Consider the following 20,017-nt stretch of genomic DNA (forward strand, 5'->3'; position numbering starts at 1 on the left):
TTTCTTTCCCTCATACACCTTATGCTTTTCTTTCCTTCCTTCCTCCATTTCCCTCATTCTTTCCGTGCTTCTTTCTTTTTTCTCACATGTACCCCGCTTTTTCCTTCTTCCCTTTCTTTCTCTCATTCATTTCCCCTCTTCTTTCTTACTCTTTCTTTCATTTTCCCCTGCTTTTTTCCTTCTTTCCTTTCTTTTCCTCATTCACTTTTCCTTCTTCTTTCTTTCCCTCATTCACTTTCCCCACTTCTTTCTTTCTCGTCCTTCTTTTCTTTCCCCTTTCCATCTTTCCTCTCTTCCATTGTCCTCTTTCTTCCTGTCTTTCCTTGAATTCCTTTATACTCTTTCCAACTCTTATCTTTATTTCCTTCCTTTCTCTTTCCTCGTTGCCCATTCTTTCTTTCCTTCCTTTCTCTTCCTTCCATGTTTTTGCCCCATTCCTCCCTTCCTTCTCTTTCTTTCCTTCCTCCATTTTCCTCATAAACCTTCTCCCTCTAACTGTTCTCCCTTTCTTTCCTTCTTCCCCTCATAAACCTTCTCCTTTTCTTTCTTTCCTTCCTCCATTTCCCTCATCCTTTTCCCACTTCTTTTTCTTTTTTCCTCACACGTTCCCCGCTTTTTCCTTCCCTTTCTTTCCTCCATTCACTTTCCCCTCTTCTTTCTCTTTCCTTCTTTCATTTCTTTCCTTCTTCCCTTTCTTTCCCTCATACACTTTCCCCTCTTCTTTCTTTCCTTCTTTCCTTTCCTCATTCATTTTCTCTTCTTCTTTCTTTCGTTCCCTCATACACTTTCTCCCCTTCTTTCTTTCCTTCCTTTTCCTCATTAATCTTCTCTTCTTCTTTCTTTTGTTCCCTCATACACTTTCCCCTCTTCTTTCTTTCCTTCCTTTTCCTCATTCATTTTCTCTTCTTCTTTCTTTCGTTCCCCTCTTCTTTCTTTCTTTCCTTGCTAGACCTTTCTCCTTTTCCTTCTCTTCCTTCCCTCCTTTCCCTTTTTCTTCTTTCCCTTTCTTTCCTCCCTCCCGTCCCTCATCTACCAGTTACCTAGCAACAGCCAATCAGCTGTGTTTTTTTACTTTTCCTCTTTTTGGACACTAAAGGAGCGATTATTTTTCTTCAAGCCTATAAATTATGTTAAGTTAGATCGTGAAGTGCCTCTGTGCCAAATTTGGTCCGGATCCATTGAGCCACGGAGGAGCCTTTGTGGTACAAACCAACAAACATACTTTGCCTTTCCGTAAAAACTACATTACCCACAACCGATTGCAAACGGCAGCCATTTGTAAGCGAAAGCCGTGTTCTGATAGGCTGGGGAGGGAGTGACGTCAGTGGCAAACGGCAGCCATTTGTAAGCGGCAGCCGTGTTCTGATAGGCTGGGAGAGAATGACGTCAGTGGCTGGGCTCGAAACGTGAAAGGGGGGAAGAGGAAGGAAGTGACGTATTGCCGGAACAGGAAGACTACATTACCCAGGAGGACTTTTCTCTCTGCGCATGCGCAGTGGTAGGTCATTAAAATTTTTGGAGGAATTTGCGTCGGCGGATATGGTGGCTTCATGTAGGAAAAGTAAAGAAGTGTTTGGCTTCTTTTGGTGAAGAAGTGAGCGAGGCTTCGTCGGTAAGAAAAAGGGGAAAAGGCGCTTGGGCCTAGTGACTGTCAAGGAGCCTTATTGGGAGTAATGGGTTGTCATGGCAACAAGAAGGGGATGAGGTCATTGCGGGGGGGGGGCTTTCCTTGAGGAGGGGAAACAGCCCATTAGAAAGGGACATGGGAGTCTTAGGCCCAGTTCACACATTATCTTCCTTGAACTGGAATATATGGCAGTGTGGACTCATATAACCCAGTTCAAAGCAGATCTTGTGGGTTATTCTGCCTTGATATTCTGGGTTATATGGCTGTGTGGACAGGGCCCTCAGATAACCCAGTTCAAAGCAGATCTTGTGGGTTGTTCTGCCTTGATATTCTGGGTTATATGGCTGTGTGGACAGGGCCCTCAGATAACCCAGTTCAAAGCAGATCTTGTGGGTTGTTCTGCCTTGATATTCTGGGTTATATGGCTGTGTGGACAAGGCCCTCAGATAACCCAGTTCAAAGCAGATCTTGTGGGTTGTTCTGCCTTGATATTCTGGGTTATATGGCTGTGTGGACAAGGCCCTCAGATAACCCAGTTCAAAGCAGATCTTGTGGGTTGTTCTGCCTTATTATTCTGGGTTATATGGCTGTGTGGACAGGGCCCTCAGATAACCCAGTTCAAAGCAGATCTTGTGGGTTATTCTGCCTTGATATTCTGGGTTATATGGCTGTGTGGACAGGGCCCTCAGATAACCCAGTTCAAAGCAGATCTTGTGGGTTATTCTGCCTTGATATTCTGGGTTATATGGCTGTGTGGACAAGGCCCTCAGATAACCCAGTTCAAAGCAGATCTTGTGGGTTATTCTGCCTTGATATTCTGGATTATATGGCTGTGTAGACAGGGCCCTCATATAACCCAGTTCAAAGCAGATCTTGTGGGTTATTCTGCCTTGATATTCTGGGTTATATGGCTGTGTGGACAAGGCCCTCAGATATCCCAGTTCAAAGCAGATCTTGTGGGTTATTCTGCCTTGATATTCTGGGTTATATGGCTGTGTGGACAAGGCCCTCAGATAACCCAGTTCAAAGCAGATCTTGTGGGTTATTCTGCCTTGATATTCTGGATTATATGGCTGTGTAGACAGGGCCCTCATATAACCCAGTTCAAATCAGATCTTGTGGGTTGTTCTGCCTTGATATTCTGGGTTATATGGCAGTGTGGACAGGGCCCTCAGATAACCCAGTTCAAAGCAGATCTTGTGGGTTATTCTGCCTTGATATTCTGGGTTATATGGCTGTGTGGACAAGGCCCTCAGATAACCCAGTTCAAAGCAGATCTTGTGGGTTATTCTGCCTTGATATTCTGGATTATATGGCTGTGTAGACAGGGCCCTCATATAACCCAGTTCAAATCAGATCTTGTGGGTTGTTCTGCCTTGATATTCTGGGTTATATGGCAGTGTGGACAGGGCCCTCAGATAACCCAGTTCAAAGCAGATCTTGTGGGTTATTCTGTCTTGATATTCTGGGTTATATGGCTGTGTAGACAGGGCCCTTAGTAGGCCATGAATTTACATGAGCCCAGAGTGTGATGCAGCAGCTAGGAAGGCCAATGTGATTGTGTCTTGATATTTTGGGTTATACGGCTGTGTGGACAGGGCCCTCAGATAACCCAGTTCAAAGCAGATCTTGTGGGTTATCAGTCTTGATATTCTGGGTTATATGACTGTGTGAACAGGGCCCTTAGTAGGCCATGAATTGACATGAGCCCAGAGTGTGATACAGCAGCTAGGAAGGTCAATGTGATTCTAGGCTGCATCAGTAAGAATTACGAAGGTTGAATGAAAAGTAATGCCTCCACCTTCGTAACTCCTCAACAGATGGCAGTCCTGGTATACGGCAGGTACTGGCTTGTTCAGTAAACTCTCCTCTGCAGTTCCAGTTTTGCGAGGAGCCTTAGCATTGACTGGTTGTGATTAAAGTGCAAAGTATGGAACCCTGTGCAGACGTTCGGTCAATGTGACTTAAGCAATGTGCTGTCATTGAATTCTTGACAGCAGAAGGTGGGGCAGGATATAAATAAAGTTTTACTTATTTACTTTTACTTACTTACTCCCACTTTCTCTGTGTCCTGAGTTTACTTCAGTTCTTGCAAAGTACTGTAAATTTGCAAGAACTGTAAATGGGCACAAGGAACCAAGTTATCCCTTCCTAACATTGCCATTGGAATGACTGGGGCCCCATCTACACTGTCTTATAAAATCCAGGTTATCTGCTTTGAACTGGATTATGTAGCCGTGTAGACTCATATAATGCAGTTCAAAGCAGATAATATGGATCTACCTTGATAATCTGGATGATATAGCAGTTTAGATGCATCCTGGGAGTTTCCTTGTTGCAGTGTTACTTTCCATGCTTCTTTTTAATAGGTCTTGCTCTCATTTACTGGACTTTGGCTATTGGAGAGGCCAGAGGTCGGGAACCATGGCGAATGTAAGCAGCGCAGGAGACCCGGGTCTCGCTCGGATGAGCATCGCATCCCAATTCTTCGCCGGAGAGGAGACCACTGCCATTGACACCATGACCACCTCCGAAAGGGTAAGGTGGTGTTCCTAAAAGGAGGATCTGGGTCTAAAATAGTGGTTCCCAACCTGTGGGTTATTTTTTGTTTAATTTTGTGGTACTTGCTTTGAAAGTAGTTGTTATGCTCCACAAACTTTGTTTTTGTTACAGCCACAAACTATGTCGAATTGGTTGAGACTCTATGAGATGTTAATTGAAAACTATAGCAAAGCGTGCTGCAGGATGTCCTTTTCACAAAATCAAAGTTTTTGCAGTTTACTCAACCTTTTCCATGTTTTTATGATAGAACCAATTAGAAAATGACTTTTTAAACCCAGGAACAAAAACCGTGTTACATAGTGTTATCATATGCTAATTGCATCTCCTTCTGCTAAATATAGGCAACACATTTTTGCAACACGTTTTCAAACGGAAATCTAAACTTTTCTTACTTTCAGCTCAAGACTGTTTAATATTCTCTCCTATGACCTTTTATAATAGTCAGTACTAGAAATGTTCACGTACGTATGCCTGTCTATTCATAGATTGAAATAGATAGATGATTTTATTTATTTATTTATCATGTCAGGAGCAAACCAGTGGTATTGCATTTTTTAACAAACAAACAAACAAGATATAAAGTTTGCAAGCTTGGTAGTTGATTAAATGTCCTTTGACCAGTATCTGGCCACTTGGAGTGCCTCTGGTGTTACTCTAAGAAGGTCCTCCATTGTGCATGTGGCAGGGCTCAGGTTGCATCGCAGCAGATGGTCTGTACTTTGCTCTTCTCCACACTCGCATGTCATGGACTCCACTTTGTAGCCCCATTTCTTAAGGTTGGCTCTGCATCTCGTGGTGCCAGAGCGCAGTCTGTTCAGCGCCTTCCAAGTCACCCAGTTTTCTGTCTGCCCAGGTAGGAGTCTCTCATTGGGTATCAGCCATTGGTTGAGGTTCTGGGTTTGAACCTGCCACTTTTGGACTCTCGCTTGCTGAGGTGTTCCAGCGAGTGTCTCTGTAGATCTTAGAAAACTATTTCTTGATAGATAGACAGATGATAAAAGTCCTATTATGCCTCTAGCACTGATTCCAGTGTTGTTTTGTTTTTTTAAAAATTTGTTCAAACAGGTTGTGGATTTGCTAAACCAAGCAGCCTTAATCAGCAACGAATCGAAAATCACAATCCTCAAGCAGGTAAGTGACTTCATTGCATGTTGGTTTCTGAGACTGGAACCTCACTTGGCTCTGTTTAAATCAGATTATTTGGACCTCATCTTCCATAATTCCTCACCTGAGTGTAGCTTTTTTAGCAGGATCTGATATCTCCAAATATTTATTTATTTATTTACAGTATTTATGTTCCGTCCTTCTCACCCCACAGGGGACTCAGAGAAGATTGCAATGTACATATACATGGCAAACATTCAGTGCCATTAGACATACGACATATATAGACAGACACAGAGGCAATTTATCATCCCAGCTTTTTGGCTTCATGAGCGTATGCACAATTCCAACCACAGGGGGAGCTGTTGCTTAACCGTCCACTTGTGACACCGAGTCCTTGATGGAGTACTTCCTCATTCTTCTGCATTCTGCTGGAAAGTTTTATGGTGTCATAAATTAGTTAAATTAGCCTCCCCACATAAAACGGTACCTAAATTTCCTACTTGACAGATGCAACCGTCTTTCGGATTGCATAGGTCAACAGCAAGGTAGACTGTTAATGGTCGGGATCTCACTCCGACCCGGGCTGGCTTCGAACTCATGACCTCTCGGTCAGTAGTGATTTAATGCAGCTGGCTACTAACTAGCTGTGCCACAGCCCTGTCTTAGCAAAGATTTTTAAAGAATCTATTGATGCAGCAGAAATATTATTCTGGGTGTTTCATGTTTGAATCCATTAACCTTCCTTCCCCTGTTTTTCTTCCTTTCTCAGGTCCAAGAACTGATTATAAACAAGGACCCCACCTTACTGGATAATTTCCTGGATGTAAGTATTTGTTGATGCGTGATAAACCAGTGTCTTCCTCCCAGTACTTTGGACCTCAGACCGTAGGAATTGCTGCTTGTTTGGTTCTGTTATCTATTGTCATATGAGGGAAGCCTACCTCTTATTCCTTTCCCAACAAGAATAGTGGCATTAGAGAACGGAAGATAGTTGTTTACGTGTGTTGGTTCAGATGTCAGTCTTGAAAGTGTGCAGTCTGGCACCAAAGCAAACTCATACTTTTCCACTTGGAACAGTTTTGGAAAGTCTGCCAGACAGCATCATGCAAGACACCAACTGCCACTCTGAACCAGAGTGAAGCGGGGGCAGGGGACAGTTCCATCTTGTCTCCTGTGCTATTCTAATAATATAATATAATGTAATATAATATATTGTATACACATATAATATTTATAATATTATAATGTAATGCAATATAATACTACTAATAATATGATATTATAATTATAATTTATATTACATGTAATATTACTAATAATATTACAATATAATGGCACTAGCTGTCCCCTGCCACGCATTGCTGTGGCCCGGTCTGGTGATCTGGAAAATAAAATAATGAGAAAGTGTTGGTTTCTATTATATTTAATTTCTTTGTGCTTGTGGGTAAATAGTATTTCTTTTTGTTTCTTTGTCAGTGTTGATGTGGAGATTGTCTGGTTTGACTACTCTGGAACACGCAACATATAATTGTCCTTCTTTAAGGGTCCCTTTCAAATCTATGATAGTATATCTGTGTGTGTATGAATAATGTATATCTATCTATATCTATGGCTGGATGGCTCTTTGTCAGGAGGGCTTTGATTACATTTTCTTGCCTTGATGAAGGGAGTTGGACTTGATGGCCTTAAGCACTTTCTGTTGGTCATAGGGGGTTCTGTGTGGGAAATTTGCCCAATTCTGTCGTTGGTGGGGTTCAGAATGCTTTTGATTGTTGGTGAACTATAAATCCCAGTAACTCCCAAATTTCAGGGTCTATTTCCCCCAAACTCCATCTGTGTTCATATTTGAGCATATGGAATATTCATGCCAAGTTGGGTCCAGATCCATCGTTTGAGTCCAAAGTGCTCTCTGGATGTAGGTGAACTCTCAAACTCAAGGTCAATGCCCACCAAAACCTTCTAGTGTTTTCTGTTGGTCTTGGAAGTCCTGTGTGCCAAGTTTGGTTCAATTACATCATTAGTGAAGTTCAGAATTCCCTTTGATTGTAGGTGAACTATAAATCCCAGCAACTACAACTCCCAAATGACAAAATCATATTTTTTTGAGTGATATTCACTCCTTGTGTTGTGAGATGTTTTGTTGCCAAATTTGGTGTGATTTCATTCATTGGTTCTTTTGTTTTTAAGGCACTCATTGTGCACAGAGCATTTTTATATATATAGATAGTACAATATAGTAATATTTAATAGTGATATTGTATTATGCTAATAATATATATATACCTTGTAAGCCTCTCTGAGTCTACTTTGAGGTGAGAAGGGTGGCCTATAAATGTAGTAAATAAATAAATAGAAATTCCCAAGAGCATGCCAGATATATATTTAGCCAATTACACTATGTAACACAATTTTTGTTCCTGAGTGAATGTCATTTCCTAATTATGAATGTCATTTCCTAATTGGCTCTAGCATAAAAAACATTTAAAAATGTTTATTAAACTGCAGAAATTTCATTTTTTGCGGGAGGGACATCCCGCAGCGCATTTGGCTATAGTTTTTCAATGAATGCCTCATAGAGCCTCAACCAATTTAACCTAGTTTGTGGCAACCACAAAACTGAGTTTCTGGAGTAGAACAACTACCGTATATACTCGTGTATAAGCCTACCCAAATATAAGCTGAGTCACTTAATTTTACCACAAAAACTGGGAAAATGGATTGACTCAAGTATAAGCTGAGGGTGAGAAAATCAGAAGCTACTGGTACATTTCAAAATGAAAATACATATCAATAAAATTACATTAATTGAGGCATCAGTAGGTTAAATGTTTTTTGAATATTTATATGAAATTGTAATTTAAGACAAGACTACCTAACCTTCAGTTTAAATGTGCTTATGTATCCTTCCAATAATAATAAAGACAGTAAAATAATAAATGGAATAATAATAATATAGAGTGAAATAACAAATGTAATAATAACAATCATAGAGTAAAATAATAAATTTAATGATAACCCTTATAAAATAATAAATGTAATAATAATAAAGTAAAATGATAACTATAATAATAATAAATAGAGTAAAATAATAAATGCAATAATAATAATGACAGAGTAAAATAATAAATAACCTTGACTTGAGTATAAGCCGAGGGGGACTTTATCAGCCTAAAACAAGGGTTGAAAAACTAGGCTTGAGTATATACAGTACTCTCAAAGTAAGCACCACACAATTAAACAGGAAATAACCAAGAACAGATTTTTTTCCATTTTTTATAGCGTTATTAAATGCAGTCACTAAGTCGTAATGGAAAAGCAAGTACCAAGTTGAGCCTTTTCCTTACATTTCAGGTTGATGCCAGTTTAGTCAGTGAGTGCTCTGGAAATGCTTACTTTGCTTTTCCTTGAGATTCCTAAGGGCTTGATAACCCCAGCTTCTGACTTTTGCCTTGGTTAAGCATCATTCTCAGCCCCCCATTGCCCCCCATTATCTGGTCCTCAGAGTCAGCCTCTGAACTTTATCAGCCTCTGAAATTCAATTGCTCAGAATGTTTTTGTATGTTTGGTTTTTACCGTGTTTTTGGTATAAAAAACACAGGCCAAAATGAAATGCAGCTTTCTTTGTTCCTACATTGCAGGAGATCATTGCTTTCCAGGCAGACAAGTCTGTCGAGGTCCGGAAGTTCGTCATTGGATTCATAGAGGAAGCCTGGTGAGGTCATTTTGGTTTACGATTGAAGTGGGCAACCTCTGGGGAAGGGGACACTACTTTGCTTGTGTATATGTATATATGTGTATATATATTGTAGGCACTTATAGTACATTTTTTCTATCCAAGGATAGGCGTCAAGGCAGCCTTAGGTACCTCTGGGTGGTGGTGCTCATCCCCATCTCTAAGCTGAAGAGCTAGTGTTGTCCGTAGACACCTCCAGGGTCATGTGGCCAGCATGACTGCATGGAGCGTTATTACCTTCCTGCCGGAGCGGTACCTATTAATATAATCGCATTGGCATGTTTTTGAACTGCTAGGTTGGTAGAAGCTGGGTCTAATAGTGGGAGCTCACCCCGCTCCCCAGATTTGAACCGCCGACCTTTCGGTCATCAAGTTCAGCAGCTCAGTGGTTTAACCCGCTGCACCACCAGGGGCTCCGAGATAGATAGATACTTTGACTTTTATTATATATACATAGATTAAAAACTGTACAGATTTTAAAAAATCATACATAAACATCAATGAAAGTATGAAGATAAAAGTTTCCAAAAGGCAAACACTTTATGAAGCTCATATATATTAAAAGACTACATTTAAAGCAGCACAGCATCCCATTATTCTTATTGCCATCATCATTTTTTGATGTATTTCAATCACTGTACACAGCACTTTACAAGTAAATAAACAACAAAACAGTTCAAAGCAGGGCTATGGCTTCCTTGGCCTGGCTGCTTCTGTGCTGTGGATGAGTGCCTTGTGCCATTTTCCTTGTCTCATGCCATTGTTTTCATTACTCCACCCCTCTCTTTTCTGACTTTGCCTCCAGCAAACGGGACACAGAGTTGTTGCTCAAGCTCATTGCCAACTTGAACATGTTGCTGAGGGACGAGAATGTCAATGTGGTGAAGAAGGCGATCCTGGCCATGACTCAGCTGTACAAGGTGGCACTGCAGGTGAGGCCCTCCTTCTTTTGTCAAAGGGTGGGGAAGCACAACAGTGCAATCCCTGCGACCGATGCAGTCGCAAAGTCATACAGGGCACATGTGGTGGGAGTGTCCAAAAACAATTGTTTTCTGGGAAGAAATACTCAAGAAAATGGAGAAAATGTTTGAAATACCAATTCAAGCAAATCTGTACTTTATGATAATGGAAATATTAGGGAACAACAGGATTTTTTAAAAAAACTATCTTTATTAGAATTTTGTTTACAACCATTAAAAGACAGGGTGAGATGGGGTTGTAGGGATTTGGAGTGGGTGGGAAGGGATTGGAACGGGTAGTGCTCTGGAATGGGAGTGTGGAAGCAAGGTGTTGCGGGAGGAAGGAAAGGGGAGGTTAACCCACGAATAGGAAAGAGAAAAAGGAAAGAGAAGACAGAAAATGAAAAGAAAAGGGGAAAAAGAGAAAGAAAGAAAGAGAATATATAACATACATAGAATAAAATACATAGTTGTGTATTGACTTCCACCTTTGTTTTCCCTGGGTCGTGTTGTTTTGTCTGCTTAGTTCCTTTATTTAGATAACTCATGGTCACTTCTCTGTTGTAGTCTGTAATTTTTCTCCTCGTTAAGGAGTACAAAAGTATTGTGGGTTCTGTTGACTCTTCAGGTAGTCTTTGTATGGTGTCCAATCTGTGGGTATTAATGGTTTGCCATTTGGATCTTTTAAATAGAACGTCAGGAAATCCATATCCATGATTTCCTGAAGTTTATTTCCCCATTCTTCTTTGGTTGCCCACTCTTTTATTTTCCATTTGTTTGCATATGTGATAAACAATTTGTCCTTATTTCTGTCAAGGTCAATGTCTCCATCCGTAATTCCAAGAAGGAAATACTCTGGTTTGAGTTGCACCATTGTTTGTAAGATCTTCTGTGAAGTTTCTTGTATAATTTTCCAGTATTTTCTTGCAATAGGGCAGGTCCACCACATGTGATATAACGTTCCCACATGTGCTTGGCACTTCCAGCATTTGTTTTGTGGTTCTTTGTACATTAAGCCCAGTTTTTGTGGAGTCATGTAACAACAGGCTTAATCCTATTGACCCAGTTGGCATGGAGATTCTGGGAGTTGTTGATCCCAAAAGTAATTACACTGTGTAACACAATTTTTGTTCCTGAGTTATAAATGTCATTTCCTAATTGCTTCTATTATCAAATTATGGGAAATGTTTATTAAACTGCAAAAACTGTTTCTGTAGTCTGCACAAAGGTTAAAAATTAATGCAAATTATAAACAAAGTGTCTAGATTGAAGGATTTTTTTTTATCATGTCGGAAGCAAATGGAGGGTACAGTTGTAATGTATTTAAAAACACAAACAAAGCTTTAAAAACTTGGCATTGTTCTAAATGTTGCTATAAGGAGGTCTTCCCTTGTGTATGTGGCAAGGCTCAGACTGCATTGTAATAAGTGGTCTGTGGTTTGCTCTCCTCCACACTCGCGTGGTATGGGGTATAGACATCCTGTGATAATGTGGCATGTCTCATTAAGAGCCACGTCCACTGTTTTAATGTGGTGAGATGTGTTCCACACTAGGCATGTGTATTCAGCAGAGTAGCAAAGCGCAAGGAAATACTACTACTACTACTACTAATATGATATTATAATTATATATCTTATAGTACATGTAATCTATATAAATAAATATGCAATGTTAGTTTGTGGGATTAACATAACTCAAAAACCACTGGATGAATTGACACCAAATTTTGGACACAATACATGTATTGGGCAGACGAGTGACCATCACACATAAAACACTGGAAAACACAGCAGAAGAGACTTAAAAAGCCAAAAAATAAAAAATACGTTCACATACACACACACACAAAACACATATACACAGACAGGCTGGGGACGGCTAGTATTACTAAGAATATTACAATATAATGGTATAGCACAATATAGTAATATATAATGCTGATATTGTACTATGCTAATAATATAATATATTGTATGTATATATATATATCTTGTAAGCCACTCTAAGTCCCCTTTGGGGTGAGAAGGGCGGCCTATAAATGTCATAAATAAATAAATAATAGTAATACTTTCAGGCACAGAATTTAAGTTTTTTGAAGTAGAACAACTACCTTCAAAGTAATGGCTGCACAAGTAAATAGGAAATAACACTTCCAAACCAGGAACAGATTTTCCCCCCCAAATTTTGTTACATACTGCTATTGAAGCTCTGACTGTGGCTTTGGGTGAAACTACCGATTGAGTAAGGAGGGGATGTTCCTCTTTGGCAGCAAAGCTTCCCATATTGGAGTATTAAATTGCCTGCCTTCTATCTGTATGACCCCTTTGTCTATTCCCATAGTGGATGGTGAAATCCCGAGTGATCAATGAAATGCAGGAGGCTTGCTGGGAAATGGTGTCAGCCATGGCCAGTGAAATCATCCAGTTGCTGGACTCTGACAACGACGGGATCCGCACCCACGCCATCAAGTTTGTGGAAGGGCTGATCATCACCCTGTCGCCCCGCATGCCGGACTCCGAGGTGCCCAAGCGTCACAAGACCGACATCAGCCTGGACCGGGTGCCCAATGACCATCCCTACATCAAATATAGTAAGGAAATGGGAAAAGAGAGGGAGGTAGAAGCCCAGTTTCAAGTGATACCAGTTCCCCCACTCCACTAAACCCAAGATAGGCCTGAATTAACTATTATAAGAATTGCACTGTAGAGCAGGAGAGATATATTTATTTTTCCTTTCAATATTATAATCTTGAAGCATATAATCTGCTAGATAATGCTACCATTTTTTATTTGCCATTTTTTGTGCTCTTTCCATCCCAGGGCAACCGTTACTTCTGCTGATCCTAGTATATATTTTACAATATCTGCCCATTCTTTATTCCCACCTTTACCTTCCATTTGCTGAGTGAAAAATGGTTTTTTTAATTCAGTTCTATTTTTACCCAGATATTTCCTCTATCTCACACTTTACTTTTCTATAAAATGTTGTATCTTGTCAAGTCCCACCACACATGTAAGAAGGCCCTTGTTTCACCACCTTTATGCCAGCATAATTTTTATGTGCTTTTTGTAAGGTGAGCTAATTGATGTGGGGTTCGATACCATTTTCTTCAATATTTATTTATTTCAAACATTTGTACCCCGTCCTTCTCAACCCACGAGGGAGGACTCAGGGCGACTTAACAACCAGCAACAATTCGATGCCAACACATACAAGATAACAATATAACACAAGTTAAACATTAATTAAAACATTAAATTATAAAATATGCATTTGAAACATTAAAAACAATGTACCCACATCCAAGTTCAATATTTAATAACAAATATAATAAAAATAATTATATACAAATAAATATAATAAATAACAAAATAATATAAATTAAAAAATGAATAATATAAATAACAAATAAATAAAAAATATAAAATATAGTAAATGAAATAAGTATAATACAAAAATAAAATAAATTAAATAATATTTAATAAATAATATAACATATTTAATATTATATTTATTATATTTTTAAATCAAAACAAATATACTAAAACATGATAAAAACAAAATGTAATAGGTACAATTAAATAAATAGAGAAAAATTAAATAAAATTATAAACATGAAAAATAAATCAATAAATATGAAAAATATATCTATATAAAACAATCAGAAAAATAGGTTAAATAAAATAAGTACATTAAACAAACATAACTGTCATAATATATAATAAATAAAATAATAAAAATGAAAAATAACAAATCAAATACAATAAATGAATACAAACATGATAAAAAACAATAAACCAGTATAAAAACTAAATATAATAATATGGGTGTATTGTTGTTGTGTTTGGGCATTGAATGTTTGCCTTTTATGTTTGGAATCTGTCCTGAGTCCCTCCAGGGAGATAGATGGGAATATAAATAAAGTTTTATTACTATTAATTTACTGACACAAAAGTGCAGTATGTCACAGCGGTCGAGATCTATATGCTGGATTATTATTATTATTATTATTATTATTATTATTATTATTATTCTGTCAGTATTTTCTGTTGTGTTCTCTTAATCCTTAGGTGCTTAATTTTTTAAAAATTGAATTTATCCATTGTTCAATGTCTTTCTCATTACTGTTTAATTCCTCAATCAGTATCCATTTCAAATTGTAGTGTTTTTATATAAATTCCACCATTCCTTTCCTATTTCCCATTTTAAGATTTGGTCTAGATCTATATCTGGGCATTCCTTTCTCTTCCAGTTTCATTGGAACCCTTTCTACACTGGCCCTATACCCCAGGATCTTATCACAGATTATCTGCTTTTCCCAGATTACATGGCACTGGAGACTCATATAATCTATTTCAAAGCAGATAACCTGGGATCAGATCCTGGGATACAGGACAGTGTAGAAGGGGCCTAGGTCAATTAAGGCAAGCCCCATTCTCATCCTCGGAGGAGGGCAATGCCTAACCTCCTCTGAAGAAGTCCTACCCAGAAAACCTCGTGATGGGATTGCCTTGGGGTCACCATAAATCAGTAACGACTTGAAGGCGCACGACAACATTGGCTGTGACGCAGGGTGGGGGAACCATGCTTCTGCAGATTTAGTATTTCTATTAGTCCCAGCCAGTATGAACAATTAACACAGCCCAACATCAACAAGAAATCTCAGTGTTGAGGCCTGTCTCTGGGGTTCTTTGGGGCACTAAATCAGAAACAATGTACTGGATAGACCACATCAGCTCTAGTTTCTTTAGTTATGATTTTCTATGGGCAAGCAGGTGGCGATTGGTAGATGGCATATGTTCTGTATCTGTATCCAATCATCTACTGGTATGGCAAAGTATGACTATATTGGAGGTGACATGGATTTCTATCACACTCTCCCCCTCAAGATATCTTGTGGGAGGAAGGCAAGGCGGCTTTGGAGCAGTTGCTGAAGTTCATGGGGCACCCGGCCATCTCCAGTATCAACCTGACCGCAGCACTGGGATCTCTGGCCTCCATCGCCCGCCAGCGGCCTATGTTCATGTCGGAGGTGATCCAGGCCTATGAAACATTGCATGGTAAGCATGTTGAATTTGTGGCATTGACTAAATCAGGCATGGGAAAACTTCAGCCCTCGAGGTGTTTTGGACTTCAACTCCCACAATTCCTAACAGCCTACCGGCCATATAATTTATATAATTGCCATATAATGCAGTTCATTGCAGTTACGCATTATATGACTGTAGATCTAGGCAGGGATGTCATTGGGAGGCTAGAGGTTCCTTGCTCCTCTTCTGATCTCAGTATGAGGAAAAGGATGCTGAGATGGCCTCTGAAACCGTTGCCTCCTTGACTGGTTTCTTGCCCGGCTCTCCTGACAGCCAATCTGCCCCCGACGCTGGCCAAATCTCAAGTGAGCAGCGTGCGGAAGAACCTCAAGCTCCATTTATTGAGTGTCCTGAAGCATCCGGCATCAGTGGAGTTCCAGGCCCAGATCACCACCCTCCTGATGGACCTGGGCACCCAGCAGGCCGAAATCACCCGCAACATGCCCAACCTGAAGGAGCTGCGCAAGCGCCCTCGGGACGAGATCGATCCCACCACGAAGAAAATTAAGATCGGTGAGTAGGAATATATGTGTCATCTAAACACACAGATAATGTTTTGATATATGTGTGTTATGGCAACATTTTAATATATGTTTTAATAGATGTGTGTTATGGCGACATTTTAATATATGTTTTGATATATGTGTGTTGTGGCGACAATTTTTATGCTTATATTTTGTTTTGTTAATCTTATAGTTTATGTTGTTTTTACTTTGTGTGTTTTGTGATGTTATCTGGGGACATGGAGTAGTATATAAATAAAGTTATTATTATTATTATTAGCTGTACCCGTCACACTTTGCTGTGGCCAACCTTCCCTCTTTCTCTCCTTCGTTTACTCCCTCTTTCCCTCCCTCTTTCCTTCCTTCCTTCCCATCTTTTCTTCGCTTCTTCCTTCCTTCTCTCTTTCCTTTCTTCCCCCCTTTTCTTTCTCTTCTGCTGTCTCTCTTTTCTTCTCGCTTTCCTTCTTTCTTTCCCTCCCTCTTTCTCTACATTCCCCCTTCCTTCGCTCCCTCTTTCCTTCCTTCTTTCCCTTTTTTTCTTTCCTTCCCTCCTTCCTTCCTTCTCTAACTTTCCTTCCTTCCCCTTTTTCTTTCCCTCCCTCTTTCTCTCCTTTCTTCCTTCTCTAACTCTTTCCTTCCTTCCTTCTCTCTTTGCTTCCATGCTTCCTCCTTCCTTTCCTTCCTTCTTTCTTTCTTTCTTTCTTTCTTTCCCTCCCTTTTTCTTTTCCTTTCTTTCTTTCTTTCTTTCTTTCTTTCTTATAATTTGTGCTTGCCATGTATTGACATGATTCATTGTAAAAAAACAAATAATATTTATTTATTTGCAGTATATTTATTTATTTATTTATTTATTTATTCATTTGCAGTATTTATATTATTATTAATAATAATAATTTGGGCTTGTCATGTAGTGACATGGTTCATTGTAAAAAAACCTAAAAAATATTTATTTATTTATTTGCAGTATTTATATTATTATTATTAATAATAATAATAATATCCACCTCTCTCTGTGTCTCAAGCCGGGGTATTATGTCATTAAACCAAGAGATAAAACACTATTAAAACAAATACAAGATACACAGAGTTAAAATAAAAGTTTAAATCCACTGATGAAATGTAGATTAAAATTAATATGATCATGCTTGGTGAGCTTGAAGGCAACAGGGAAAGAGGGAGACCATATTATCGGTGGATGGAGGAAACCTGAACAGGGCTGTAGACAAATGGGACTCCGAGTTTTTCATTTATAGGGTCATCATAAACTAAAGCACCAGGACTGTGATGCAACTGTCTGAGTGTCAGCTGCATTAAGATCACTTCTGACCACAAGGTCATGAGTTTGAAGCCAACCCGGGTCGGAGTGAGCTTCTGACCAATTGGGTAGCTTGTTGTCGACCTTTGCAACCTGAAAGACAGTTGCATCTGCCAAGTAGGAAAATTAGGTACCACCTATGTGTGAGGAGCTAATTTAACAAAATTTACGAGGCCATAAAAAGACTCCAGCAAAGCACTCCAACAAAAAAGCATGCGGGGAATCAGTGTCACAGATGGACAATGAAAGCGACAGCTCCCCTGGCAGCCAGAAAAAGCTAAATAGCCTCTGACTGTGTGTCTATATCTGTTGTAAGTCTTTGGCATTGAATGTTTGCCATATATGTGTACATTGTAATCCGCCCTGAGTCCCTTGCGGGGTGAGAAGGGCGGAATATAAATACTGTAAATAAATAAATAAAGCAACAGCAGTAAAAACTATAATTATGTGTCACAATTGTTGTTCCTGGGTTATAAGTGCCATTTCCTAATTGTTTCTGTCACAAAACATGGGAAAAGTGTATTAAACAGCAAAAACGTAGTTTTTGTGGGACATCCTGCAGCATGTTTTGCTATAGTTTTTCAATTGATATCTCGTAACAGTGGCACAGTGGGTTAGAGCGCTGAGCTGCTGAACCTGGTGACCGAAAGGTCACTGGTTCGAATCCAGGGAGCGGCATGAGCTCCCGCTATTAGCCCCAGCTTCTGCCAACTTACCAGTTCGATGCAAATGTGAGTAGATCAATAGGTACCACTCCAGCGGGCCACATGACCTTGGAGGTGTCTATGGATAACGCTGGCTCTTCACCTTAGGAATGGAGATGAGCACCAACCCCTAGAGTTGGACATGACTGGAGTTAATGTCAGGGGAAAACCTTTACCTATCTCGTAGAGGCTCAACCAATTCAACAAACTTTGTGGCAGTCACAAGAATGAAGTTTCTGGAGTAGAAAAACTACATTCAAAGTAAGGACTGCACAATTAAACAGGAAACAACACTTTCAAACCAGGAACAAAAATATTCAAATGTTGTTACCTCTCTAATACCAACCCCACGCTCTCTTTCATCTCTGCCCACTGCTCTTCTCCTTTGCTGCTGCAGAACCAGCCCTTGGGGAAGACGATGAGGATAAAGACTTGGAGACAGTGGTGGTCCCGGCCCCCAAGCCCTCCATCCAAGTCAGTACGCAGTCGGACATCGACATCACAGCGGAGTTCCTGCAGCCACTTCTGACTTCAGATAATGTGGCCAACCTGGTGTGTATTCCTCATTTCCTCTGGTTATTTGTGTCCTTGCTTCATTCACTTCCTGCTCTTGGGAAGGAGCATCTTTGGGGGTGAGGAGGTCCAGAACTTGGTACTTTTTGTGGTGGTGCAATGGGGAAAGCACCACTGTTTATGCAAAGGTATATTCAAGGAACATGATAAGCGAGAGCCAGCGTGGTGTCATGGTTTTTATTATTGGACTCTTGACTCTAGAGCAGGCATGGACAAACCAGTATCCTGTTAGGAATGGTAAGAGTTAAAGTCCAAAACACCTGGAGGGCCAACGTTTGCCCATGCCTGACTTAGTAGCTGGTTTTGCCCTCTCTTTGGAATACTTTGGTTGTAAAATCTGCCAATTCAGAGTTTTAAAAAAATATATCTGTGACCTTCTGAGCTCTCGTAACTTCTCATTTGTGTCCTCCGTGTCCTTCTGCCTCCAGGTTCTCATCAGCATGGTCTACCTTCCTGAGAACATGCCTGCCTCTTTCCAAGCGACCTATACCCCCGTGGAATCAGCTGGCACAGATGTCCAAATCAAACATCTCGCCCGGCTCATGGCTAGCCAGATGACAGCAGCAGGGCTGGGACCTGGTAAGACTGAAAATGGCATTTATAGTGGGAGCTGTCCCACAGATACAATCACCCTAAATCAGATATGGGCCAACGTTGACCTCTGGGTGTTTTGGAATTCAACTCTCACAATTTCTAACAGCCTCAGGCCCCTTCCTTTTCCCCCGCAGCCGCTTAAGCCTCCCCCCCTTAGCCTATCCTCCCCTAATTCCATAGCTACCCCTTACCCTTTATCCTACCCATTTTAATTCACCCAATCAATATCATCACCCTTCCCTACCCTAATCCCTCTACCCTAGACTTAGCCTACACATACCTCCCCTTTCCCTCTCTATCCTTCCCCCCATTATCTTTTTATGTTAATTGGAAAATTCTTTAATAAAGATATTTTGAGAGAGCGAGAGAGAGAAGCTTCCCACAAGGATGGTAAAACATCAAACACCTAGGCATACCCTGGACAGCGTCCTTGCAGATGGCCAATTCTCTCACACCAGAAGCTACTTAAAGTTTCTCAAGTCGCTTCTGACTAAAAAAAAAGTTTTTTAAAAATCTCTGAACTAGTGGAAGCTTCCAAACTATCTTCAAAGGCAGCCCCACATGGAGTGCGTCACAGTGGCCCAGAAGGAAAGTAAACAAGGTATGGACTACTGTGGCCAGATTTGGTGTCTCAAGGCACGGCCCACCTGGCATACAAGTTTTAGTTGTGCAAAGGCATTTCTGGCCATCACTGACACCTGGGGTTCCAGAGTCATCGACGAGCCCAGGATCACCCCCAGACTGAGGACCTGTATCTTCAGGGGGAGTGTGACCCCGTCCAGCACGGGCTGTAATCCCACACCCTGATCTGCCTTCCGACTGACCAGGAGTACCTCTATTTTGTCTGGATTTACCTTCAATTTATTAGTCCTCATCCAGGAACACTCTTTTCCCTTGGACTGGATGGTCCTGGAAGTCTCATCCTACTCTATAACTGATGATTCTCTGTAATTCCCCTCCCGAAAGGTGTGGAACAGATCAAACAGGCCAAGGAGGCGCTTAAAGAAGAGAAACCCCTCAAACCCGAAAGCGTGTTGATCAAGCGACGCATCTCAACCATTCAACCAGGGCAGGCCATCTCCGTGGTGGGAGCGCGCACCACCACCAGCGCCGCCGCCGACTCAGAGGCCTCCCAGACAAAGCGCCGCCCAGAGCCCATCATTCCCTCCACTCAGCCCAGGTCAGAATCACCCAAGCCTCGTTTGTGGCGGTTTATGTATGACTGGTTTTGTGCATGTTAGGGGCAGAAA

At 40.5% G+C, this 20,017-nt stretch overlaps 1 protein-coding gene across 1 annotated transcript in view; it reads left to right on the top strand.

Moving 5' to 3' along the window:
- Positions 1–1,478: 1,478 nt before the first annotated feature.
- The window catches only part of LOC132782019 (symplekin), a 48,501-nt gene continuing 29,962 nt past the window's right edge, over positions 1,479–20,017 (top strand). The window contains exons 1-12 of the mRNA XM_067461022.1: positions 1,479–1,612; positions 3,997–4,165; positions 5,255–5,320; positions 6,066–6,119; positions 8,935–9,008; positions 9,835–9,961; positions 12,329–12,578; positions 14,878–15,048; positions 15,352–15,591; positions 17,998–18,152; positions 18,602–18,752; positions 19,734–19,947. Coding sequence (XP_067317123.1) covers positions 4,052–4,165; positions 5,255–5,320; positions 6,066–6,119; positions 8,935–9,008; positions 9,835–9,961; positions 12,329–12,578; positions 14,878–15,048; positions 15,352–15,591; positions 17,998–18,152; positions 18,602–18,752; positions 19,734–19,947 — 1,616 coding nt within the window. The 5' untranslated portion in view covers positions 1,479–1,612; positions 3,997–4,051. The remainder of the gene's footprint in view (positions 1,613–3,996; positions 4,166–5,254; positions 5,321–6,065; positions 6,120–8,934; positions 9,009–9,834; positions 9,962–12,328; positions 12,579–14,877; positions 15,049–15,351; positions 15,592–17,997; positions 18,153–18,601; positions 18,753–19,733; positions 19,948–20,017) is intronic.

This window comes from Anolis sagrei, chromosome X (genome assembly GCF_037176765.1).
Source record: "Anolis sagrei isolate rAnoSag1 chromosome X, rAnoSag1.mat, whole genome shotgun sequence".
Taxonomy (NCBI): Eukaryota; Metazoa; Chordata; class Lepidosauria; order Squamata; family Dactyloidae; genus Anolis; species Anolis sagrei.